The sequence below is a fragment of the Lissotriton vulgaris genome, chromosome 12 (assembly GCF_964263255.1).
Source record: "Lissotriton vulgaris chromosome 12, aLisVul1.2, whole genome shotgun sequence".
Lineage (NCBI taxonomy): Eukaryota > Metazoa > Chordata > Amphibia > Caudata > Salamandridae > Lissotriton > Lissotriton vulgaris.
This window is the reverse complement of record NC_141700.1, coordinates 754024859-754048548: the sequence shown is the minus strand read 5'-3', so window position 1 is coordinate 754048548 and position 23690 is coordinate 754024859. Positions and strand designations below refer to the sequence as shown.

General features: G+C 42.5%; 1 protein-coding gene across 2 annotated transcripts in view; it reads left to right on the top strand.

Moving 5' to 3' along the window:
- LOC147678591 (alpha-2,8-sialyltransferase 8E-like) overlaps nt 1–23690 on the top strand; it is a 123766-nt gene that overhangs the window by 46850 nt on the left and 53226 nt on the right. For both annotated transcript variants that reach the window (XM_086946609.1, XM_086946608.1), the window contains exon 4: nt 18483–18627. In XM_086946609.1, the coding sequence (XP_086802735.1) occupies nt 18483–18627 (145 nt within the window). The remainder of the gene's footprint in view (nt 1–18482; nt 18628–23690) is intronic.

The following is a 23690-nucleotide window of genomic DNA, read 5'->3' as shown; positions in this document are numbered from 1 at the left end:
CTTTGCCCATTTTATCTTTATCCCAGAAGACTTTTTCTGAAGGGTATTTAAAAAAAAAAGGCAGATTTAAACAAGCACGGGTGGCACTTTTATTTTTAAAATTGGCCCCAGATGCTTTTACACTTTTCTATATTACTAATTTTTTAAGGGCTGCATTTAGACTAAGGACCACGAGGGGTAGTGTCAACTAAGCCTTTGGATGAGGTGGACTGATGAGGGACATGTTATAAGTGATATGTATGCTTTTTATCTATATACTCTGTCTGCCATTTTTTAAAATGGCAGAATGGAGGTTTCTGGGTAGAAATGTAGCACACCCTATGGTCACCTCATGGGCAGCCTATTTGGCTAAAATCACCCACATTCCTAACACCCCATAATCTAGGATTTAAGGGGCACCCCTGGCACCAGAACCTCCGATCTGAGTGACTTGCAACCAAAGGTCAAAGAAGAGACCGAGTCTGCGACTTCAGGACCTGCACAACAAGAAGGCGCAAAGACTTCACCTGTGTCAACCACCCTGCAACTGTACGACTACGACTCATCCTGGACCAGTGACCGGTTCCAAAGAAAAGAGGAGCCCCTCTGCAAGCCAAAGGCAACTCCAGAACTCCTGTGGACTAGAGGTACTAGTTGCCTGCAGGCAAAATCGCACCAGATCCAAAGTATCACTAGCCATCAGGCCAGCCAAGGGAATTGCCCAAATGTAAATGGTATAGTGCATTATGGGAAATGTAGTGCTGACCTCCAGCAAGTTTCAGGTGGCTACCATATTGCCCGGACTCCATGACTTGGAAGTGACTGAAGGCTGGACTTGGTGCTGCTAAGGCTTGTTGGTGGCCAGTCTTGCTACCACTACCTTTGTTTGACATTGTGCCTTAAGGGAATCCTGCACCATCTTCAACCCGGTGCTTTTGTGGCCCCGTTGTTGAGATTTTGCACTCCCTTCCTTATCACCATCGTCTAGGTGGTAAAACCAGCAACCACAGCACTCATTCATCAGCACCAGGGACAGCCAGACCTACTCTGCACCCAGAGCCTGGTCCTGGGACCTGCCTTACCTTGCCCCCCACCCCCGTGGTTTCCACAGAACTTGACCTGAAAGTGACAAATTGTCATTAGTGTATTTCCCCATTGACCTCAAAGTTATCGTTTTGCAATATTGAGATGCGCTGATTTATTTTTCTTCTAAAAATCCATAACTTTGGTTATACTCATCTGATTGTGTTTTGGTGCCAAACATTATATAAAAATCTGCCTTATTTTTATAAATTGGTGTCGGATTTCTTTCAAGTTGTGTCAATTACTTATTCTTGGTACTCTGAAGTGCATGTTGCTCTAGTGAAGACTGACACTACCAGGACTGAGCTAGGGATTTATTAGTCTACAACTAAAGGACCTATTTGGTGCATTGTGAGATTATTGCATATTGCTGCCTAACTAGCCTCACTGCATAATAATCTACTTACCTTCCTTGGTGTTACAGTGGTGGGATCCTGAACTTATATTTCGCACTACCACTTGGTCATAAGGGAATTTGCACGAGAAATCCACTATTGACATTAGATGCAAATGACTTCTTTCAGATATTTCTTAAACATTTTTTAATTAGAATTGTTACAGCCCTGTGTAGACCCCATTCCAAAGTAAGTAAAAAGTTAGAAAGTTATGCAAAGGTATTGAAAGTTTTTTTATAAAGTTTTAAACAAAGGTCCCAACTTTCAAATTAAAGGTTAGTGCACAATGAAGGCTGACCGGAACCTTGACCTGTCCATCTTCCCAGCTCTGAATATCAGTGATCTGAGAGCCTTGTGCAAAATTGGGGGCATTGACTTCAGAACGACAGCCAAAAAGGAGTATCTAGAGAAAGTTCTCAGCTCCTAAGAAAAGGAACAGTTAGAGAGGGAAGGCCAAACCTCAGAAGAAGATTCTTAAAAGGATGAGTATATTGCCTTGGCCCACCAGAGATGAAGAGGGAAGAAGATGAGGATACATTGTTCATGAGGTTTTTTAGACTCCAATTATAAAATATTTTGTTACAAATGAAACCAATACGAACTGCTGCTGCATAAAATACCTTATTTTCTTTGAGGGTGGGGTTTCTTCAGTACTTTTGCCACTTGTGTTGGCTTTGTGCAGGCTTCACACTGCTGGGAAGACACATGACAGGACCACTGTCTGCCAAACGCCTCCCTTCCTTCCCATGCAGCCTCTCCTCTCACCACACCTTGCTGCACGTTCAAGGCCATGCATAGGAGTCCCCCTGGAATTCTTTCCTACCAAGTGGCCTCAAAAAGCTGATCGGGCTCCCTAGCTTTACTGCAGGCCTCCGGCAGGCTGTGCGTCCAGCCCTGCTGAGATGCTGGTCACACCCACCGCCATCTTGCTTGCATCGCGCCTGCTCCCAATATGGTTAGTGGGCACATTGGGGGCCTCGAAGAGGCTCTGCGGCCACATGCCACTTCCAAGGTGATGAACTCTCCGAGCTATCCTTGTGTCCAGCAAGTCCAAAGACATCATTGAGCCCAGCTAGCCAGCCCCCTTATTTTAATAGAAAGTGAGGTGCCATAAAATAAAATAGATTCAGCAAAACTGAACAGTTCAAAGGAAATCTGTGCAAGGGTGGGACTGATTACAGCAATGATGTCTGCAGTTATGAAATAGCCCCAGTTTAGATTTTGATCCAGCAGACTGTGGTAGCACAACACGTGTACAACCACAAAATAAAATAGTTTAACCACATCGCTGCTGTGCATTTTCCCCTCCTGTGCTGAGTTATGTTGAATTCCATTGTTCATGACGAGCTCAGCTCGTCATGAGCATGGAAAGGGTTAAAAATAACTCTGTTGCAAAGTGCAGGGCGAAGATTTTTATCAGTCAAGTGGATCATGTTGTGATATGTTACTATGTTTTTGTATTACATCCTTCTGTACCTGGTACCTCAAAGGTGTTAATGTCTAAAACAAATCAAAATATTGTAAAATTAAAATTAAAAAATATATATTTGAAGAAAAAAAATAAGTTTGATTCAGGACCTGCATGCAATGGCCATCGTCAGCTCGTTAATAAAATTAAGTGGCAAAACTGCTAGAGATTCCAGATAACCCCAGAGGTGCCTAGTCAAGGAAATTGGGATGATGGTGTGGTTGTGTCCTCCTTGGTGGGATGAGGAACATATGTTTATAAGCAGAAGAACAGGATGAGAATGTACAACAGGAAAGGAGGACAGATTAATTTTGGATGTGCTTCAATAGCTCTTTATTGTGTTCCTATAATGCCCGAGGCCTTATAATATAATTAAATAAAGCTTTACATATTTTATTAAAAAATATCACAGACTTAAATATAATTTATTGTAATTCTACAAATAATTAACAACATGTAATGCATGCTAAATAAAAATGTCACTGTGGGTTGGATTTAAAAATATATATTCTTTAGGAAATAATTATAAATGAAGTGATACATTTTGATTAATTATTTAATACACACTTAGTTAAACAAGTGAATGTCCCGTAACAGTTTATTTTAGTAGTTCTACTTTTTTAAAACATGTTTTTATTTTTATATTAACAAGTGTGAAAGATCGCAACAAAGTTGCCCATACAGCTTTTCCATACAGTTTGTAGAATGATAAAAAATATATAATCATAAAAGAATAAAAACGGCATACACGATATACAATATAAATACAAAAGATATAAAAAGAAGTATAAAAACATACAAAAAAGAATTCCAGCATCGATCACATTAACCCTGAAGCTGAAATACCAGTTAACAGTTTAAGAATTCATCACTTTGACTTTGGAACAAACAGCAAAAGACACTGCATGATCAGTTAATAATTGCAGATATAAAACGCCGGTCTGTATAAGTAAAAGCCCCTGGACTTGAGAACAGGAACCTTCGACGAGGTGGATCATAATACCTACAGAACAATACCAGATGTTCCAAAAGATTGGAAAGAGCTACAATCACAAGGACAGATTTCTATAGAGTTCAGATCATATTGTCCTGGAGGGAAACAAAGGTGAGATCGAATTGTACCTGAGTGAAACTTATCAAAAAGGGATCTCTCCCAGGAATTCCTAAGAAGGGAAAGATAGGGTTCAGGGCCAGCGATTGTTTTCAATGACAGAAGAGCCCTCAGAGTTGGTTTCTCCAGGGCCATGTTCTCTCTATCCTCCTTAGGACCTTTTAGAAACCAATCTTTCATTATCTTCCAAACTCCTTTATTTAGCAGTTGAGGAGCTGAGAATAGCTCAGGGCGACCCAAGGACTTGGCAATACATCGAATGTAGTTAGGCCACAGGAGTGTGTGACCATGTTCACACCAAAGACAATCCGCGATTACATCCCTGTTTAGAGCAGTATGCTCACCACTAAACACTGCAATCCACAAGACCAACAGGGCAAGTTTAGCAAGGTTCACAGCACAATCAAGATACAGCTCATTGTGCATAAAATAGCATTAGCTGGTAAGACCCAGGCCTAAGAATCAGATAGAAAAGCGATTTTCTTCTAGCTGAATACTAAAGCAATTGCCATACCCTAAAATAGCGGCATTATATATTTGCAACGGGCGAGTGTGTTTACTACCCACTGTAGATGCAAACATAAAGCGGGATCCACAAGCTTAATTGAAATGTGACATTGGTTCGCAAGAAAGGGTATCCAACTATTATTTTGGTCAGAGGTAACCCCTAAATAGGAAAAGTCTGCCAAACTAGAAATAACCTTCCCCTTAATAGTGATAGGTCTTGATTTCCTGGTCTGCCTTCCACAAGTCATATAATGTGTTTTGGCTATATTGGTATCCTGCCTCAGATCATCCATAAACTTAACAAATAAGACCCTTAAGGCCACTCGGGTGTGAGAGAGTAGCACTGCACCGTCTGCATGACGAAAAGATGGCACATCTGTGGATTTTACCTTAGACATGTCCTTGACATTGGCTGCCAAAAAATAATTCAAACTGTTGATATATAATAAAAATACAATAGGTGCTAAAATACATCCTTGCCTAACCCCCTGAGGAAAGCAAAAGGAATCCTTACAATCCCCTCCCAAACCATATCTAACCGATGCGTTAACATCTGTATGGAGGGCACGCAGGAAGTCAATCAATGTCTGGGGCAACCCAAGATCAGCTAAAACACTCCATAACTTGATATGTTGACCTGATCGAAAGCACTACTTAGGTCCATGAATGCTTGATAGATGGGTCCCTTCCTGGCTACAACATATATTTTTTAGAGTTTTATATAGCGCAACTTAGACTTGAAGACATGGGGTATCAGAGCGCTTTACATGAGCACCAGTTTCATTACAGAGGGACAAATTCATGTTTCTAGGCACAGGGAGATTAACCACATCGATGCTAGCGTTATTTTCCTCCCTTGCTGGACATTTGATTTTCCCATTGTTCATGACGAGCTCAGCTCGTCATGAGTGTATGGTGGTGTACACCATGACGAGCTGAGCTCGTCATGAGTGTCCAAGGAGTTAAGTGATTTGCCCTGAATCACAGGATGTTGAGCGTCCTTACCGAGACTTTGAGGTCGACCGCTCTTGACTTAAGGCTACAACTTCTCCCCTCCAGTTATCAGATTTAGGTTCAGGCATTGTTCCATATTTCCCCCACCTGCTTAAAACACCATATTGGGCTAGGCAAAGAATGTTGTTAAGTTAGGTCCAGTCTTCAATACATTGTAGAATTGTCCGACCCATGATTTTAACATCAGAATGCAAGAGAGAAACGGGTCTATAGAAAGCTGGATCCTGCCTACTACCCTTTTTAAAAACAGTTACAATGACTGCAGTTTTCCATGAGTTAGGAATATTAGGTGAAGTAGTTGCATTTAAGGTGTTAGTTAATAAGGGAGCCCAAAGTAAGATATTAGCCTTATAAAGATCCATGGGGACCCTATCAGACCCTGGTGCTTTATAGAGGGGTTGGTTTAGATGGCAGATCCTACCTTCTCCAGTTCAAATGTTATACTTACTGGAAACGATTGAGAGGCATTGTTGACATCTGAGAGCCAGTCCACATCTAATGCATATCTTTAAGTGTGCTACCCAATGGATTGAAGTACTGGTTTAACCCATGTCATCAGGTAGGGTAGAGCAAGGCTGCTTCCCATGAACTTTTTACCAAAAAAACACTAGCATCCCCGGTACTGCAGGTTGTTAATAGACGCTCCCACATATCTTCTTTCAAGGTTTTCTTTGGGAGAAGAGCGAGCAATTTAAAGCACCCGGCTGGCGCGCAAACAGTCCAGCTCCTTCTTGTGGTGTACTGGGGCTTGGAGTCCTGCCCCCACCTTCTCAGGATGCGTCCTGCGCTATGGAAAAAGAGCCGGCAATCTTAAGCACATGACTGGCGTGAAAAAAGTCCCATGCTTTCTTGAAGTGCCCTGGGGGATGTAGTCCTGGCCCCACCTTCTCAGGATACTTCCCACATTAATATTTTTTTACCTATACTTTCCCACTGCGAGATCTCCCCACGGTGTGAGATCGCCACCGATCTGTGAAAAGTAACTTTTAGTAACTTTACACTTGTAAATCCTATTGTAGGAAGCTCAACCAGAGGGTCCATACCTAGGTGTAAATCTACACTCAGAAATGGTGAACGGCAAAACATTTTTTAGATTTACACATGTTGTGGAGAAGCAGATTTACAAGAGTAAATCTACATGTGTAAATGTACCTTTGTGAATCACACCCCTAACATCGACACTGCTCCTAAAGTACTACATGCAATACAAAACAAGGCATTATCTACCTTTACAGACAATGCAAATCTCCCTGATTTTGCAGGAGTGTCTCATCATAAAGTAGCTTTTGAACCTCTAGGTTCTCGGGATACTGAGTATAAAATTCCTTGAAATCACCAAACATCAATCAATCAGAACATTTATAGAGCACACTACTTACCCGTGAGGGTCTCAAGGTGCTGGGTGAGTGGCGGGGGTACTGCTACTACTTGATTAGCCAGGTCTTGAGGAGTTTTCTGAAGGTTAGCAGGTCGTGGGTCTGCTGTAGGAGTATGGCGAGGGTGTTGCGGAGCATGTGGAGGATGTTGAAGCAGGAGGACGAGACGGCATTGACCTGCTTTGTCATGGAGAGAGTGTAGTCGAGGATGAACCCTAGGTTGCGAGCATGTTCGATGGGTGTTGGGGCTGATCCCAGTGCGGTCGGCCACTAGGAGTCGTCCCAGATCTAGGGGGTGGAGCCGAGGATGAGGACTTCAGTCTTGTCCGAATTTAGCTTCAGTCGGCTGTTCTTCATCTACTCGGTGACGTCTTTCATTCCTTCGTGGAGGTTGGTTTTGGAGGTGAGGGGGTCCTTGGTGAGGGAGAGGATCAGCTGGGTGTCATCGGCGTATGAGATGATGTTGAAGTCATGCATTTGGGCGACGTGGGCGAGCGGTGCCATGTAGATGTTGAACAACGTCGGGCTGAGGGATGAGCCCTGGGGTACGCGGCAGATGATCTTGGTGGCTGCGGAGTGGGAAGGGGAAGGCGGATGCTCTGGGTTCTGCCGGAGAGGAAGGAGATGGTCCAGTCCAGAGCCTAGTCTTGGATCCTAAACAGTGTTAAAGGTGGCTGTCAGGTCCAGGAGGATGAGGGCCACGGTTTCTGCGTTGTCCAGTAGGGCTCTAATGTCGTTGGTGATGGCGATGAGTGCAGTTTCGGTGCTGTGGTTGCTGCAGGACCCGGACTGGGATAGGTCCAGGATGCTGTTCTCCTCAAGGTAGGGGGTCAGTTGTCTGTTGACTGTCTTCTCGATGACCTTCGCCGGGAACGAGGGATGGAAGTTCTTGAGGTCCTTGGGGTCAGCCTTGTGTTTTTTGAGTAGGGCGTTGATCTCGGCGTGCTTCCAGCTCACCAAGAAGGTTGCTGTCTCGAAGGAGATGTTGATGGCTTTCTGGAGCTGGGGTGCGATGGGGGTGAAGGCTTTGTTGAAGATGTGGTGTGGGCATGGGTCTTACGGAGATCGGGAGTGGATGGTGTTCATGATTTTGATGGTGTAGTCGTCGTTTATGTTGGTCCAGGCGAGCAGGGTGTCGGTGCGGATGGTGGTCTTTACAGGATCTAATAAAATGTGGGTATCCCTTTGCTGCCACTTTCTTTCCCCTTCTACTGTTATGTGCCCAGGCTAGGCCCATGTAGCAAACTGGCTCATTTCTTACATTGTCCTATGTTTCACAATAATATTTATGCTGTTATCTTTTGCACATATTTGCATGCACAACAATGTTGGATTTGTTTCTCTGAAACTGCTTGGTTTACACATCTAGCTTCACACAACATTATCATGAAGCCTCAAACATAATGTACAAGGCCCTTCTATGAACTATGTGCAAATGTCATTCTATCTTCATCCCAGGGCTGTCTACATATCCATAACATAGCTGATCTATAAGCACATCCCAAGGCTGCTTTCTATTATAAATTAAGAGCATCCCAAAAGATTAGCTGACATCTCCGTGAGGGGGTGAGCCAAGTTTGTGACCAGGATGGGCAAGAGCATCCCAAAAGATTAGCGGAGGAGGCACTTCACCTGACACCGAGGGTCCCTGCATGCTGAGACCATGTTCAGTCAGACATCTCCGTGATGGGGTGTGCCAACTTCGTGACCAAGACGGGCTCCTACATTCTCTCCCCCCAAGTTATGGGGTTGGATCGTTCCTTGGAGGGATTCTTGGCTTTACACCTACACACGCTCTAGATACACCCAGAGTAGGGTTTGCACAGTAGGAGTACACCTGATTGATGCCTTGTTTATATGCTTGCATATATACGCTGTTTTTGCACCATGGTAGAGCTATATCTACTATTTACACTCTTGGTGCTTGTAATCACGTTCATCTGCTTCTGTCTACTGATTATCACAGCACATGTATTCTATAAATATATTGAAAACCTCCCACTGTTTTCTGTATGTTTCTCTGAGCACAAGTAAGCACAAGTGACTGAGCGAAAGGTCCTGATCCGTTTCCACGATCCCTGAGGGGTCAGGGTGGTCATGTTCAGTGGTTGCCGGAAACCTTTTGATGCCTGGTAATATTAGGGGGGCTTACGGTTGCTCTGTGAGATAGCTGTTCTCTAGGCCAACATATCCTGCTGGGGTGCCCAGAATCAGTCACAGCACTTCGCCCAAAGTTTATGTTGTCCAACAAAAATGCATATTCCACGGATTGGTAGGAACTACACGACATGGCGCCACCAACATTGGTTGTGTTCTTATTTATTGATCTAGATGAGTACTGCAGCTGAGCTTTTGGTGGGAAGGGAAATCCACCCCAGCTGACTAGGTATTCCCCATGTATTGGCTGTAGGTTATTCCAGCTTGTAGAATAAAAGTTTTCCCACATTGTGCTAACCCTATCCCCATAAATTCATTTAAGTAATTCCTTTTTCTTTTGACAAGGACTGAACAAGGTGAGAATATCTAAGAAAAAGCAGTTAGACTAAATATTACAGAAAATTGCAGATTTGCAGTTACTATGAAATTATTACAGTACAGCCTCCCCGGCAAAGGGTGGGGACTTTACCTTCGTGGTCGAGGCAGAGCAAGCATTCAGAACAGAGGTACTCTATTCTCGGGTGAAATTCGTGGCTACGGATGCATGCTTACAGTTGTTTCATACTTATATTGAAGATGAAACACCAGAAGAATACTTTTGATGTGTGGACATATAAATTCTGTTAACTTACCTATTACAAATAAATTGGTTTAAATGCTACCCAATACAGAAGAAAATGTGAGACTTGATCTGCTCAGTAAAGAAGGAGCGGACTGGCCAGTCCTAGCTGCTTATACACCACATCCTAATCTTGATGATTTAGATACAGCAGAAATAACAACACTATACAAAGATCTAGTAAAGATTTACAGAAATCTCACTAAGTACATTAGGCAACCACTGATAGTTAACCCTACGTGGACTGATCATTGTGCACAACCACAATTGGCCACTATGGGTATCAGCCCTCAAACACTGAATGCCGTTATAGGAAAGGTTCCCAGCAGTCAGTAGCAAATTCAGTTCTGGATAGCAGAGAAAACAAGTCAGCTTGAAGCAGATTTCCCCCATATGGACCCGCAGGAAAAACACAGAATATTAACAATTTTCTTGCCAATGGGAAAATTGCTCCCGGGGTGGACGATTATGCCACTTAGGGTACAGTTTACGCTGCAGTTTACACCAGAACTCATGGATCCCCTTCAATGGCCTTTTTAACTCAGACACGTACAGAATGAGTACATGGCAGCATCTGCCCTGGGTTGGGGATGAAACTAATGAGCTATTTTGCCACGGTTTTATCAACCATAATGTTTAGTAACATAAAGGAGGAAGCAGTTGCAATGGCTATACAGCAATGCCTGAGGGAATTCACTCCTGCTCAGCAGGAGCTTCAATTGCCTAAAATTATCAAAGAATAATTTTAGAGCCAGACCTGTAATTCTGAGAAGGCTAACTAAGCACCGATACTTCCAAGAAGAAATGGGCCAATGAACAAAAAAATAAACAAAATAAGACACAATCTCGGGTTGGGGTCCTCAACAGGAAGCCACTGAAAAAAAATACAATTTGAGAAACTGTGATCATTTTAGAAAGCCTGACAGGTATCACAATACTGATACACGTTCCTCTCAGGGTTCATCTGATACACGTTCGGAGAGAGGTGGGCGGTCATAGCACAGATTGGAATAGTGCGTGAAGCCGAAAAGGGAAACCAATCGCACTTCAGACTACCTCTGTAAAGAAGACAAACAAAATACCCCTAAACCTCAATTCAAAAAGAAGAAGGTAGCAGGCTACTGAGGATTCTGCTTCTAAATGGGGAATGGACAGTGATGATGCTGGACAGCGCAGCAGAGGTCACAATAGCTTGCTGGAACCTGATGGATTATCTGGTGGTAGTAGCGCTGAGTGAATATATCACGGGGGAAACACCTGATACTAGTGTGAGTGTCCCCCATCCTTTATACGAAATTACACTCCAACTAGAATGGGACATACCCAGAAACATCAAGGCTCTCTTACGGAAGAATCTGACCTATGGCTACGATATTCTTTTGGCTCAAAAGGATTGGCAGCCTGAGCTTGTAATGAAGTGCCCAATGGGAGAAACAGTAATTTTACCTGCTTTCTCTGACCTCATTCCAGAGTCCGTTAAACATTCATATGTGCAGGAGTGGGCATCAAATCAAAACAGCTTCTGTTTTATTTTTCTAGGCACAATGAATTTCTGAGTGCTTGGGATTTCAAATAGTATAATGATTTTTGAAGGCTTTTAAAAGGAAGCTTGCTTTTAGATGATTTTAAAAGTGGTTTTAGACCTTTTTTTCCAATTTCATTCTGGCATTCTGGCTTTTAGATAGCTTTTATATATTGGCCTAAGTATGAGGAGTGAGTGTTATATGCCCGGGCTAGGCCCAAGTAGCCAAGAGCCTCATTTTTTAATTTGTCCTAATTTTCACAATAACATTTCTGCTGTGACCTTTTGCACATAGCTGCGTGCACGACAATGGTTGATTAGTTTCCCTGAAACTACTTTGTTAACACATCTAGCTTTGCACAACATTATCTTGATGCCTCGAACATCATGTACAATGCCCTTTTACGCACTATGTACAACTGTTGTTCTCTTCTTCCAAGGGGTGACAGGACTATCTACGTATCCATAACATCACTAATCTATATGCACATCGCAAGGCTGCTTCCATTATAAATAGGGCTCCTGGTTTTATGGTATTTTTTGCCATTTCCGTCTGTATTTATCCATATTTAATTTGTGGGAATTTTTACTGTATTTATCCACATTTATTTTTGCCACAAGCAAAAGACGACGCTACAGCTAGTATTTTTCCACATTTATTTAAATTGACAATGCACACATGTGCTCGGGTGTTATGTGAGGGCATTGCCACCGTCAATTTACGAGAGGGGAGACCTCGGAGGGCAGTAGCTGCTTGCATGGATGAGGGAATCCATTTTGAGGAATTTCAATCAATTGCTTGGCTTGGCTAGGGCTCTGCTGGAGGGGATTAGTGTTCTATTCGGTCGAACTGTGAGGATGAATGTACAGATCAGTAGTAGCTGTCTCCCCTGCCTTGTTTTGCAAACTAGTCAAAACATCCATGCCAAGCACTCACATTGCGCTGACTAGTTTCCAAGTGATCAGACCTCATTAGCATGGATTGTACAAGTTCCCAGGTTGCACAGTGGGGCCATCTCTCCCACCAGGCGCGCAACAACCATTTGGCGCAAAGAGCAGCCCCACCTCACCTCCTTCGTGTGTGTCAGCCCAAGCTGAAACAGCTTCCCAGGCACACACATAGCCGCAGCCGAGTACTTCACAGGTCTTTAAAAATACCATTCACTTGCTAACGAGGCTTTGTTATCACCCCATCTCCACTCTGCCTATGGCTGGAAGACACCCGACTGCGGGCAGTGTCTACAGGACCCCTTTGTGCTCAGTGGCTTAAACACCGAAACGTAAATAGCTGCCTTTTACACAGGACAGCAGAATTGTTTATTTGGAATGTGAGTGACTCGGATTGCAATAAACGAAATGTTCCTCAGGTGAAACATCGGTGGGTGATATTACACACACTTATGCTTTCTGCTGACACACATTGGGTTCTCAAACCACAACATTGTTTTCCTTAAGGAACGTCAGTAGCAAAATACACTGACATTGGGTGCAGTGACAGTAATCCAGCACTGGACGCATTTCCGCTGTGCTGTAACCTCAGATGCGGTTTTCATACTGTCTCCTACCTGCCCTGCATCAGGCTAGCGACCCCCCCATATACCTGGCAGCGAGCACCTCATCCCTGCCCTCAAACTTTTCTTCAAAGAGCCTTGGCCACAGCACACTCTGGGATGATTCTGTTAAACAAGAATAGGCGCGCCAAACTTTTATCCAATATTTTATGCTTTTAGTAAGCAGCACAGCATGTTTAATTAAAATGAAACATCATGTAAATTGACGGTGGCAATGCCCTCACATAACACCCGAGCACATGTGTGCATTGTCAATTTAAATAAATGTGGAAAAATACTAGCTGTAGCGTCGTCTTTTGCTTGTGGCAAAAATAAATGTGGATAAATACAGTAAAAATTCCCACAAATTAAATATGGATAAATACAGACGGAAATGGCAAAAAATACCATAAAACCAGGAGCCCTATTTATAATGGAAGCAGCCTTGCGATGTGCATATAGATTAGTGATGTTATGGATACGTAGATAGTCCTGTCACCCCTTGGAAGAAGAGAACAACAGTTGTATATAGTGCGTAAAAGGGCATTGTACATGATGTTCGAGGCATCAAGATAATGTTGTGCAAAGCTAGATGTGTTAACAAAGTAGTTTCAGGGAAACTAATCAACCATTGTCGTGCACGCAGCTATGTGCAAAAGGTCACAGCAGAAATGTTATTGTGAAAATTAGGACAAATTAAAAAATGAGGCTCTTGGCTACTTGGGCCTAGCCCGGGCATATAACACTCACTCCTCATACTTAGGCCAATATATAAAAGCTATCTAAAAGCCAGAATGCCAGAATGAAATTGGAAAAAAAGGTCTAAAACCACTTTTAAAATCATCTAAAAGCAAGCTTCCTTTTAAAAGCCTTCAAAAATCATTATACTATTTGAAATCCCAAGCACTCAGAAATTCATTGTGCCTAGAAAAATAAAACAGAAGCTGTTTTGATTCATTTTGTTTGAAAATCACACCAAATGGTTTCCACCACACTGAAAAAGCCAATTGTTTTATGTGTTCCGACGCAACATTGCTGTTGCCCACAACTGCAAACGATGTTCCCAGAGACGCACCTCAAAGCAGCTTTATGGAGTAAAGGTGATTCCATCCAGTTCCCACAGCAGCCGCTGAGGGAGGGACTGCATCCGGTAAGTGAATTGTAGAGCCAGTGTCCATTTCACTAGCAGCCAAAGCATCTCCGGGTGACTCGAAGAATGCATTCATCAGCAATGGAATACGCTTGGGACAACATTACCCATGGGCCTTTAAGGGGTCCATCAGTGTCCTGTGGTGCAGATCCAATAAACATTTGTGGCTGCAAAGCAGACAGTGGACTTTATGTTGTACACAGTAAAGCCAAATAGGTTTGAAGGACAAGAACCAGTGCGTATTTAGTTCTCGAAGCTGAGGTATGCCAAAGCAGTGTACCATGCGCTCACAGCACCGCAGCATAAGCAGTGCTGTTTCCATTCAGAGTTGAACTGAGACGTCCATTGCGGAGCAGAAAACTTAAGATCAGGTCAAGTAGCAGGACAACATCGTCTGAACGGTGCTAATCAGTCCAGTGCCGATATGTTTTAAAAAATATCCACTATTCACATTGCATCAGACATATTAAAGATATGGTGGACCAGCTCCCCGAAATTCAGCGGGAAGTTAGTGTGGAATAATGTCTGAATCTCAGACCAGGACCTTGCAACCTGCAACTCAAACGTCTCTCTGGCTGAAGTTAAGGCCACATCTTTTTTGAAAAACCATAGCTTTCAGTTTACTCAAAGAATCAAAGCATAAGTTGGAAACAATTATCGAAGACCATAGCATTGCCTCCCTAACTGTATGGGCAGGTGGAAACAGTACTTGAGTGCAACAAGTGACAGTGGAATTAACTGTTACCAGATAAGAGATGCCCAGTTCCATTCCACAGCAACCTTGATTATTCAGCATCAAATAGCTTCCATTCAAGAGCAGCTTGAAAACCGGATGAAGCATGGCAGGCGGAGACCCTTTCAGAAAACAGGACAAGTTTGCAACTGAGATATTGCATACCCCATGAAGAGAAATGTCTTTGCAAACTAAGGACCTGCTTAAAGCATCCTCACAGTCAGAACCTCTAAGAAAAACGTCTGTGTCACCATTCCTGTATCTAAACCTGAATGGTAATTCCCAGTTCCATGCTCATAGCCTTCCCCTAGATCTTCGTATCTGCCTACATTTTGGAATTGTAGACAATATAGGAATAGGAAAGCCATGACTGGTAGGGTAATGTAACCATGGATAATCTAGTCTGTGGAAGGTGTCTCTGCCACGGTGAAAGGTAATTGGTCTACTGTTTCAATGTACAACAAGGTACATTTTACATCACTGTGTGCCATTACTATCTGTCTTTCCATTAGATCATATCCAGAAAACAGACTCGTACTATTGATGTAACGTCACAGCTCATGGACAGAATGTAGTGTTTGCAGCGTCCAGCTAAGTATTACAATGGACCGTGGCTGTTACTGTCCATGCTGCAAAATAGACATGGCTTGCTATATTATGTCAATTGCAGAAGACACTATGTTGTAGAGTGAATACATTTTAGATGATAATGGGCCATATGTATTAAAAAAAAGTAAAAGTCATTTTGCGATTCTCAAATAGCGATTTTTTGCGGATTGCTATTTGAGAATCACAAAATGCTATGTATGTAGGATTTGCAATAAATTTAGCGAATCCTACATATTCCTTAATTGCGAATCGCAAATTGCAATTCGCAATTAAGGAATACCTCCCCATTCATTCCTATGGGCCCAGAGGATTGTATATATCGCTGATCAGGCCTATTGATCCTAAACCCTTCCATGTTGCCCAGGAATCTAGATTGACAACCATTTGTGTCCAGAAGAAACCAACCATCACTTCCAATTGGGATCTGATGAATTAAAAGAACCATTACGTATCATGGTATCTAGAATATACTCACTGAAGTGTGTTAAGTGCTGCCAGTTCTCAAAACGTGAGTCCCCTAGGGACTGAGTGTGTGTTTTTTCAGGACATAGTTTTTTGTCATGCATTCACCCCTTTACGATTGTGCATGTTGCAGAATATTGGTTTGGTGTCCCTACGGAAGTCTGAGCAGATCCCTTGGTATAAATGATGTATTCATATTGATCTAGAGGCATCATTCAATTCAGCAGAAGATATTCTTGTTCAGAATGCAGGCATGCTTGGGTTTGTAATATAGAAACAAATCTGTAGTCTACATCTGTTGCAGTGAGAGAGTTAGCCCATTGACTTCATCATTGATGTAATGCTTTGGCATTTGGTATACCAGCTTTAGTATTTGCCTCTGAGGTCGGTACTGGGGTAAGGACAACTATTCACTTTCCTGAGCCAGTGCTCTCTCTCGCACTAAAAAAGTCGGTACCACTGTGAGAATTTTCTCAGTGGGTGCAAAACGCATTTCAACGTTGGAGTAAAAATGTGATTTGTATGCCTTGGGTTTCTGTATCAGCTTCACTGAAAGTAATGTCGGTGTAACCGGATGGTCCAGCGACTACACGGATCACCAAATTTGTTGTGTTTACACATGTGTGTAAATGTTTGGAAGCTATTGTATCAGCTTGTACAAAACGTAAAATGTTTGTGTATTCCTGTGTCTAGCGGTTGATTGAAAAATCAGGTCTGATTAAATCGTAGAATGGTTTTACTCATTCTCCGTAGTCCAAAATGTATGTTCTGACAAAATTCAGGAATCTTAAAATGGATTGTAGTCTTTTCAGCGTCATTGGAGGTTGGAGCAGCCGCATTTTTCTAAAAGATGTGCTGCCAGGCTTTTGCCTTCACTGGACAACTCATATCCCAGAAACATGACACTGAGGTGGGATATTTTTGATTTTCTTTTTTAATTAAATTTGTTGTTAAATTGCTTATTAAAAGCATGAAATATTGGAAAATGTTAGTTTGGCAAACCGCGCCTTTGCTTGGAGTGGGGCTAGGCTGGGCTTGCATAATGCCCAAAAAGAGTTTGTCGAGTGGCGCTGAATAAAATAAAGGCGTGGCTCGGCAAACTTTTTTTTCAATATTTTATGCTTTCAGTAAGAAGCGCAGCATGCTGCCTGTGCCGTGCTGCATAGACAGCGCCTTTCCTTGGTCTGGGGCAATGTTGACATAATGGCCACCAATTTCACTGAGTCACAATTTGCGATCTACTTCATAACCATTAATCAGGAAGGTCAGATTGCATGCAAAAACAACACTTGATGGATGGAATGTTGCACAATGGCAAAACATTCACCCCCAGTCACAGATCTGGGTTTAATCCATCGTTATTTTTCTCACCACACTACCCCAGTTCAGACGTGGCCATATGCAAATCAGTATTGACCATGTGCAGGGCTCAAGTCGGGGTACCACGCGGGTGGACGGCGTCCCCCACTTATTTTACTGTGTGGCGCCGCCCCCCCTGCTAAACTGCTGGACTTCACTTTTTGGCCTCTCTGGGGCGAGATCGGAGCTCACAGCACGCTGCTCACTTCCTGTTGTGACGTCACTTCCGGTGACAGCGTCCCCCCACTTCTTTTTTTAGAACTTGTGCCCTGACCCTGTGCCTCATGGGATCAGTCCAGCCCGAACTGCCAAGCCATGTCTTCCCTGGACCGGAATCAAGCATCCTGGGACCGGTTTCGGATTCATAATCCTCATCAGCCAGGCTATCTTGAATCCAGTGCCATGGAGAGCACGGGACTCACGTCTGAGCATACCCGTCCCACTCGGGGTGACAAATGCAAAGGTCAGATTGCATCCCACTGCTATTCAGAACTTTATGAACTGAGAATTGAATACATAGGTTGAATTTCAGAATTCCACACTGGTCGGAAAAATACTGGTCTCAATTTACAAGCGGTAAATTGCGATCAGAATTTCATACATCGGATCCTTGGTGTCACAGATGTAGGAGGTGTGGCAAAACGTATGGAGCCCTGCCAATTTTGTGTGCTTGTGAGGTAAGCATAACATTGTTTTTCATGTGACTGTAAAGAAAAAGAAACATGTTTTCACTAAAACGTCACAAAATACTTAACCTTGGACATGCAGATCCCAAACACATGAAGGATTTTGAAACATAGGCAGAGGCTGGTAAGCCACCAGGTTAAATGACCGCAACGTATGCCTTTGGGTTTTCTGAATAGGGTTAAATGTGGCAGTGCTTGATTTGAGCCTGTAACTTCCGATGGTTGGCACCTGCGCTTAATTGTCAACACTGGTGCATGTGACAGTCTGCCACATGGTGGCGCTGTCTGGCTAATTTAGAGATGGCCACAACAACAGTTAATTATTAATTCAATATACATTACAAATGACTATTACCTGCCTCCCAAGCCATTCTTAAAGCCTGGAATAGTCCGAATTGTCACACTTGTAGGAGTGTGGTGGTTTGGAGTTGTGTTGTTACTGCAATTGGCAGCATTGGCTGGGGCAATGGGTGGCACAAGCTGCAGAGGCCTGACCAGAGCCCTGGCACTTTTTATTCACAAATTTAGCTTAGAAAGGTAGTTTTCTCTATGATGGTATCTGTAGGGTGAGGTTTGTTTTGTGAATCTGGTACTTCATTTATCTGTGTCTTGGTGCTCTCAACCATAAAAATTGGGAACGCTTAATAATGGGTTAGCCTCAGTAATACATGTTTTAAAATTGGATATTTACTTTCCCCACAGGTCGATTATGAAGCAGTGTTGCAACGCATCTGATTGGCTAATAGTGACGAAGGAGAATACACCTCTAGGTCGAAATATTATCTACGAAACGCAAAAACACAAGAAAATCAACGTGACAATGGAGATGTTTAAACGCTTCCCGAAGGTAGCATCACTGGACAAGAAAGCATGAGTGGGGGAATGAATGAATTTATCAGTGGAAGCATGAATGAGTGAATGTAAGCTGGGTGAATTAACTCATTTATGGATGAGTGAATGAAGACTGCTAGAGCAATTCAATGAATGTGGGGGTCGGTGAATAAATACATTGATTAATGAATGGATATATGGGCTAATGAATGAGGGCATGGGTGGATGGATGGGTGGTAAATAAACCACCAACATACTAAGTTACTTGATGGCTTTGGATTTCCAATCTTTGTATATCTGTAAGCATTTTTCCATCTAGTATATCATTTCCCATCTAGTTTTTCTTTAGTTATAGCTGTTTATGAGCAAGTATAACATCTTGTCACAGCCAATCACAACCGAATACTGTCATAATTATTTTTTCCAGTAAAAGTTAACTTCACTATATCTGTATCTATATCTATATCTATATCTATCTATCTATCTATATATATATATATATATCTTTTTTTATATATAGATATGTATATATATATGTGTGTGTATTTATTTATTTATTTCTCTACAATTGTCCCCAGGTACTTCGCCAAATGTGATGCAGCGGGGGCAACACAATTCGTTTTTTTTTCTTCTGTACTTACCTCTAATGGTCCATGTCCCGCATTTTACAACCCCCCACCCTGACCTTCCCCTGCCTAACGTCACCGTCCCGGTATAACGCCCTGCACGGGCCGTGCCTGCACAATTGTCCCTAGACATAGCCGCACTTGTCATATTGGCAGTCCGAAATGCGTTAGGCAAGAGGAAAAGAAGTGAAAGTATTGCCCGTTTGTGCCACAACAAATGAAGAACCTGGTGATGAGGGCGTCAATGTTGAGCGACAATTGTGGATATATATATATATATATATATATATATATATATATATATATATATACATACATACATATATAGGATTTCTACTTAGCATGTCAGCAACTTTGGGACAGCGCAGTTACCCACTGTGGTTGTTTATTGACAAAGGAAACCAATGTAGCGGCACCAAGTGTGGTAAAATGAATTGAAGAACTACAAAAAACCATTATGCACTTTGCAATGCGCCATGTGGGCAGGACTCTAATTACAATTAAAGCGAGAGAAATCATGCCGCCACATTTCTGCTAGCCATTTCCTGTGAACAAGGGCGATGATGCCAGAAACGTGTTGGGATTTCTATGGCAGAATGTTTTTAACAGCGTTCCCGAGGTGGTATGCAATGCTGCCCTGCCGAATAAAGGAACGAACACATGCCGTGTGAGGTGCCTTTAATTTTTGGGAATCTTCGTTTGGCATATATAAATATATATATATATATATAAATATATATATATATATATATATACATACATATAACACTGTGTTATTTGAGCATCCTCTGCCACACCATATCGAGAGTTGCGTCGCCGAATTGACTCCTCGAGCCGAGTCTTGTAATCTCACCACAAAAGATGACGACGCTGTGTGCGATTTTTATTCTTTTATTTCGCGGCTACCAAACGCGTTTCAACTGCCAAGCAGTCTTGCTCACTGGTAAACTGGATTCTAAAACGCGGCCATTTTTGAAACAATTCATGACGTGTAATTGCATTGCAACTACAAAAATAAACCTGAAAAACAGACTCGTAGTTTTTAACCATACTTTGGAAGTTACCATTCTGAATTTACACCTAATAAACATTCAAATGTCATTGTGCTTATATAATACAAATGCACACTCTGTTTAGATTCTAAAACAACGTGCAAAATATTTACAGTGTCATGGTCGTTTTCGTGCTTTTCTTCCAACCGCAATAAAACTTAATTGACAATTTTTAATACGCTGATTTTTGCGTCTTAAGTATAGCTCAAGTGAGCTTACTACACTCAACTTAATATTGTTCACAATAATGCTCATGTGAGCCCTCAATCACTCGTTTGCCAAAATTCAATTTATGCAAACTGCAAAGAAACATTAACGCTCATGTGAGCAAATATATAATGCACTGTCTACAATCATGTTTAGACAATTTGATACTGAGAGGAGTATTGTGGGCTCGCACCCAGGTTCTGTACTTTGCCTTGACCATTGGGTTTAGTGCTCCTGCACCAGCGGATAGGGTAGGTAGAGGGAGAGCAGCCCCGGCGAACCATGGATGAGACAGTTTTCTATTGTCACCCATAATAGGGAATCTCGAACCTGGGTATGCATGAATGCCAACTGCGCCAGCTGGAGAGCCACACAATAATGCTCCACAGACAGGAGGCCCAGACCCCCTGTGGACGATAAGTTACTTAATGGCTAATCAGGCCCTCGCTGACCCCAAGACAAAGGCCTTGATGGCCTTGTCCACTTGTCAGAGTTTCAAGAGAGGCGTCAGCAGGGGGAGTATATCCAGTATGTAGGTGAAGCGGGGGATGGCCACCCTTTTCACCACTGGCGCGCGGCACCACAGGGATAGGGTCACGTGTGACCACTTATCAAAGTTGAGACATATATGTTCCATGAGAGGGTCGACGTTGGACTCTATCATTCGCTCCAGGCCCCTGTTGACATAGATGCCCAGGTATTTGAGCCAATCTGCCTTCCATTGAAACGAGAATCCAGCAATGGCGGCACAGGTGGTAACACTCGAGAGTGGGAGGGCATCGCTGGTACCCCTGTTGACTTTGTAACTAGATACAGCAGTACATGCTTCAATGGTTTCCAGAACCACGGGGATGGAAGAGGGCAGGGCCGAGAGAGTAAGCAAATTAGCTTCTGCATAGAATTACGATCTAGAAGGTCCACCAGGACAGGAATGTCCAAAGTCTGATCCGACTGATGTAAGGCCGCCGCCAGGGTCTCCATGGCAAGGAGGAAGAGCAGAGGGGAGAGAGGGCAGCCCTGCCGCGTTCCCTGGTGAACTGGGAATGGGTCAGAGAGATAGCCACCATAATTTACCTGCACCGTGGGGAGGTATATAGCCAACACACTTTGGAGATGAAGCCTGTATCAAAGCCAAATTTCTGGAGCGCTGCAGACAGGTAGTCCTAGTCTATCGTGACAAAGGCCTTTTCAGCATCCAAAGACAAAGCCATAGCTTACTCTAGCAGGTCCACCACTGACCATACAGAATGAGCAAGAGTCCGCAAGTGGTTGCAAGATGAGTAGAAGGGGACAAACCCCACTTTTGACTGGTAGACGAGGGAGGGAAGGACCTTCTTGGGGCATGTAGGCAGGATGCTGGCCAAACTTTTAACATCCGCGTTAATGAGGGAATGGAGCAGTAGCTACCACAGAGGGCAGGTTCTTTCCCTACTTTAGGGAGGACCGAGATAAGGTCATTGGTTCCCTGGGAAGATTGTAATTGTGTTTCACTTAATAACTTTGGCACAGTTTGACGAATCTGCAAGAACCCTCTAATAAGAGTTCATAGACATTGGTTCTTTCATTGAAAGTTCCACACTGATCTATCAAGTGAAGGTCAAGAAAAAGGGGTAGGGGTTCCCAACAGTACAATTTCCCATGTTAATTCCCATTGGAAACATTGCTGTACAATCCAGAAAAAATTCCTGACTAGAATTACACCATATTTAGCCAATAGTTAGAACGTTACTCACAAAGCATGCATTTTATGATTTCATGTAAATTCCTTCAACTGTTTTCAAGAAATTAGCATTTAAAGAGGGGCTTGTGTTGGACATGAAGAGGTTGAAAAGGTAGATATATGTAGACTGTTGGTGTCCAGATATGCTCTGATTGGTCAATTTAAAGGGGACTGGTCGATTCAAATTGGCTGTTTACAACATGACCAATATGTTGAGAAAGATTTTATATGGTCTCCATTGATATGCACTGTAGTGAAACCTGCTTTTGAGGGTCACAAACAGGAACACATATAAAGGGTAATAACAGATTTTAGTTACAATATGAATCATTTATTGGTGGTGTTCAACTCATTTTAGGAATTCTGGAGTATTTAAGGTGATCTGACACTTTCCAGGGATTTGATAAACATGTTTTAGAGAAAAAAGTTTTCCCTCATGATTTTCTCATGGAGGTTATGCAAGGTTTCCAGAAGCTAAAATGAGAACACATTGCCTACAAAATGACACTATCTTCCTCATCCAGTGACAACAAAGTCTGATATTCTGAATGAATGAATGAATGAATATAAGACTTTTAAAGCGCTAACTTAGCCCAAGGGCATCAAGGCGCTGTGTATTCTGAGTAAAGCATCTACTTGCAAGAACAGTAGTAGCCAGTCAGTTGCTTCCCCAATGTTCTGCTGCACCTTACATAGTGTTCTAATGAACAACTAGAGTGCTAACATTTTGTATTCAAGACTAAAGTGTGGCACATATGGACCCCATTTTATTGGAATAGGCGCTGCTGAATTTAAAGCCTTTCCTGTCGAACAGGTTGAAGTAAATGAGAATTGAGATGCTCATGGGAGGTTAAAATGTGAGAAAAAATATGGGTTTTAAGTAATTTGATGTATAATTTATTTCTAAATGGGCAGAAAAATAGTTAAGAGGAGAGATGTTGTCATAAGCCCAGAATCCCCTTTCCTCATCTGTTTACTTGTCTTGCCCATCTTCTCTGTCAATTAGCAGCGCCCTCATTTTAAAACAGTAACATTTTAGAAGACAAGTATATTTACATATTCACTGAAAAAACAAAGGTTAAAATGACGTTATAATTAGATTAGGTACTAAAGACCTTGGCATACATTAAAAAAGAAAACAATGGCCTTTCACTGAAAAGAATACAGTCAAAGTAATCTTATAGTTAAGTCTTGGAGTCAGACATGAGCTAATGTTAAAAAATAAACAATGAAATACGCTAGTTAGAATTTAGTTAAGTAACTGTAACTTTCACCCGCATCATGCACTGTTTATGACCTCACGTTACATCACTCATGACATGTTGAATGATATTGTTCATGACATCACACAACAGTCCAGACACAGCTTCTAATCAGACTCTGCATCTAATCTACATCAGGACTTGTACTCCGTACCTAGGCTCCGACAAGGCCCTGTATCCAACCCTCCTAAATCATCAAACCTCCATTGCGC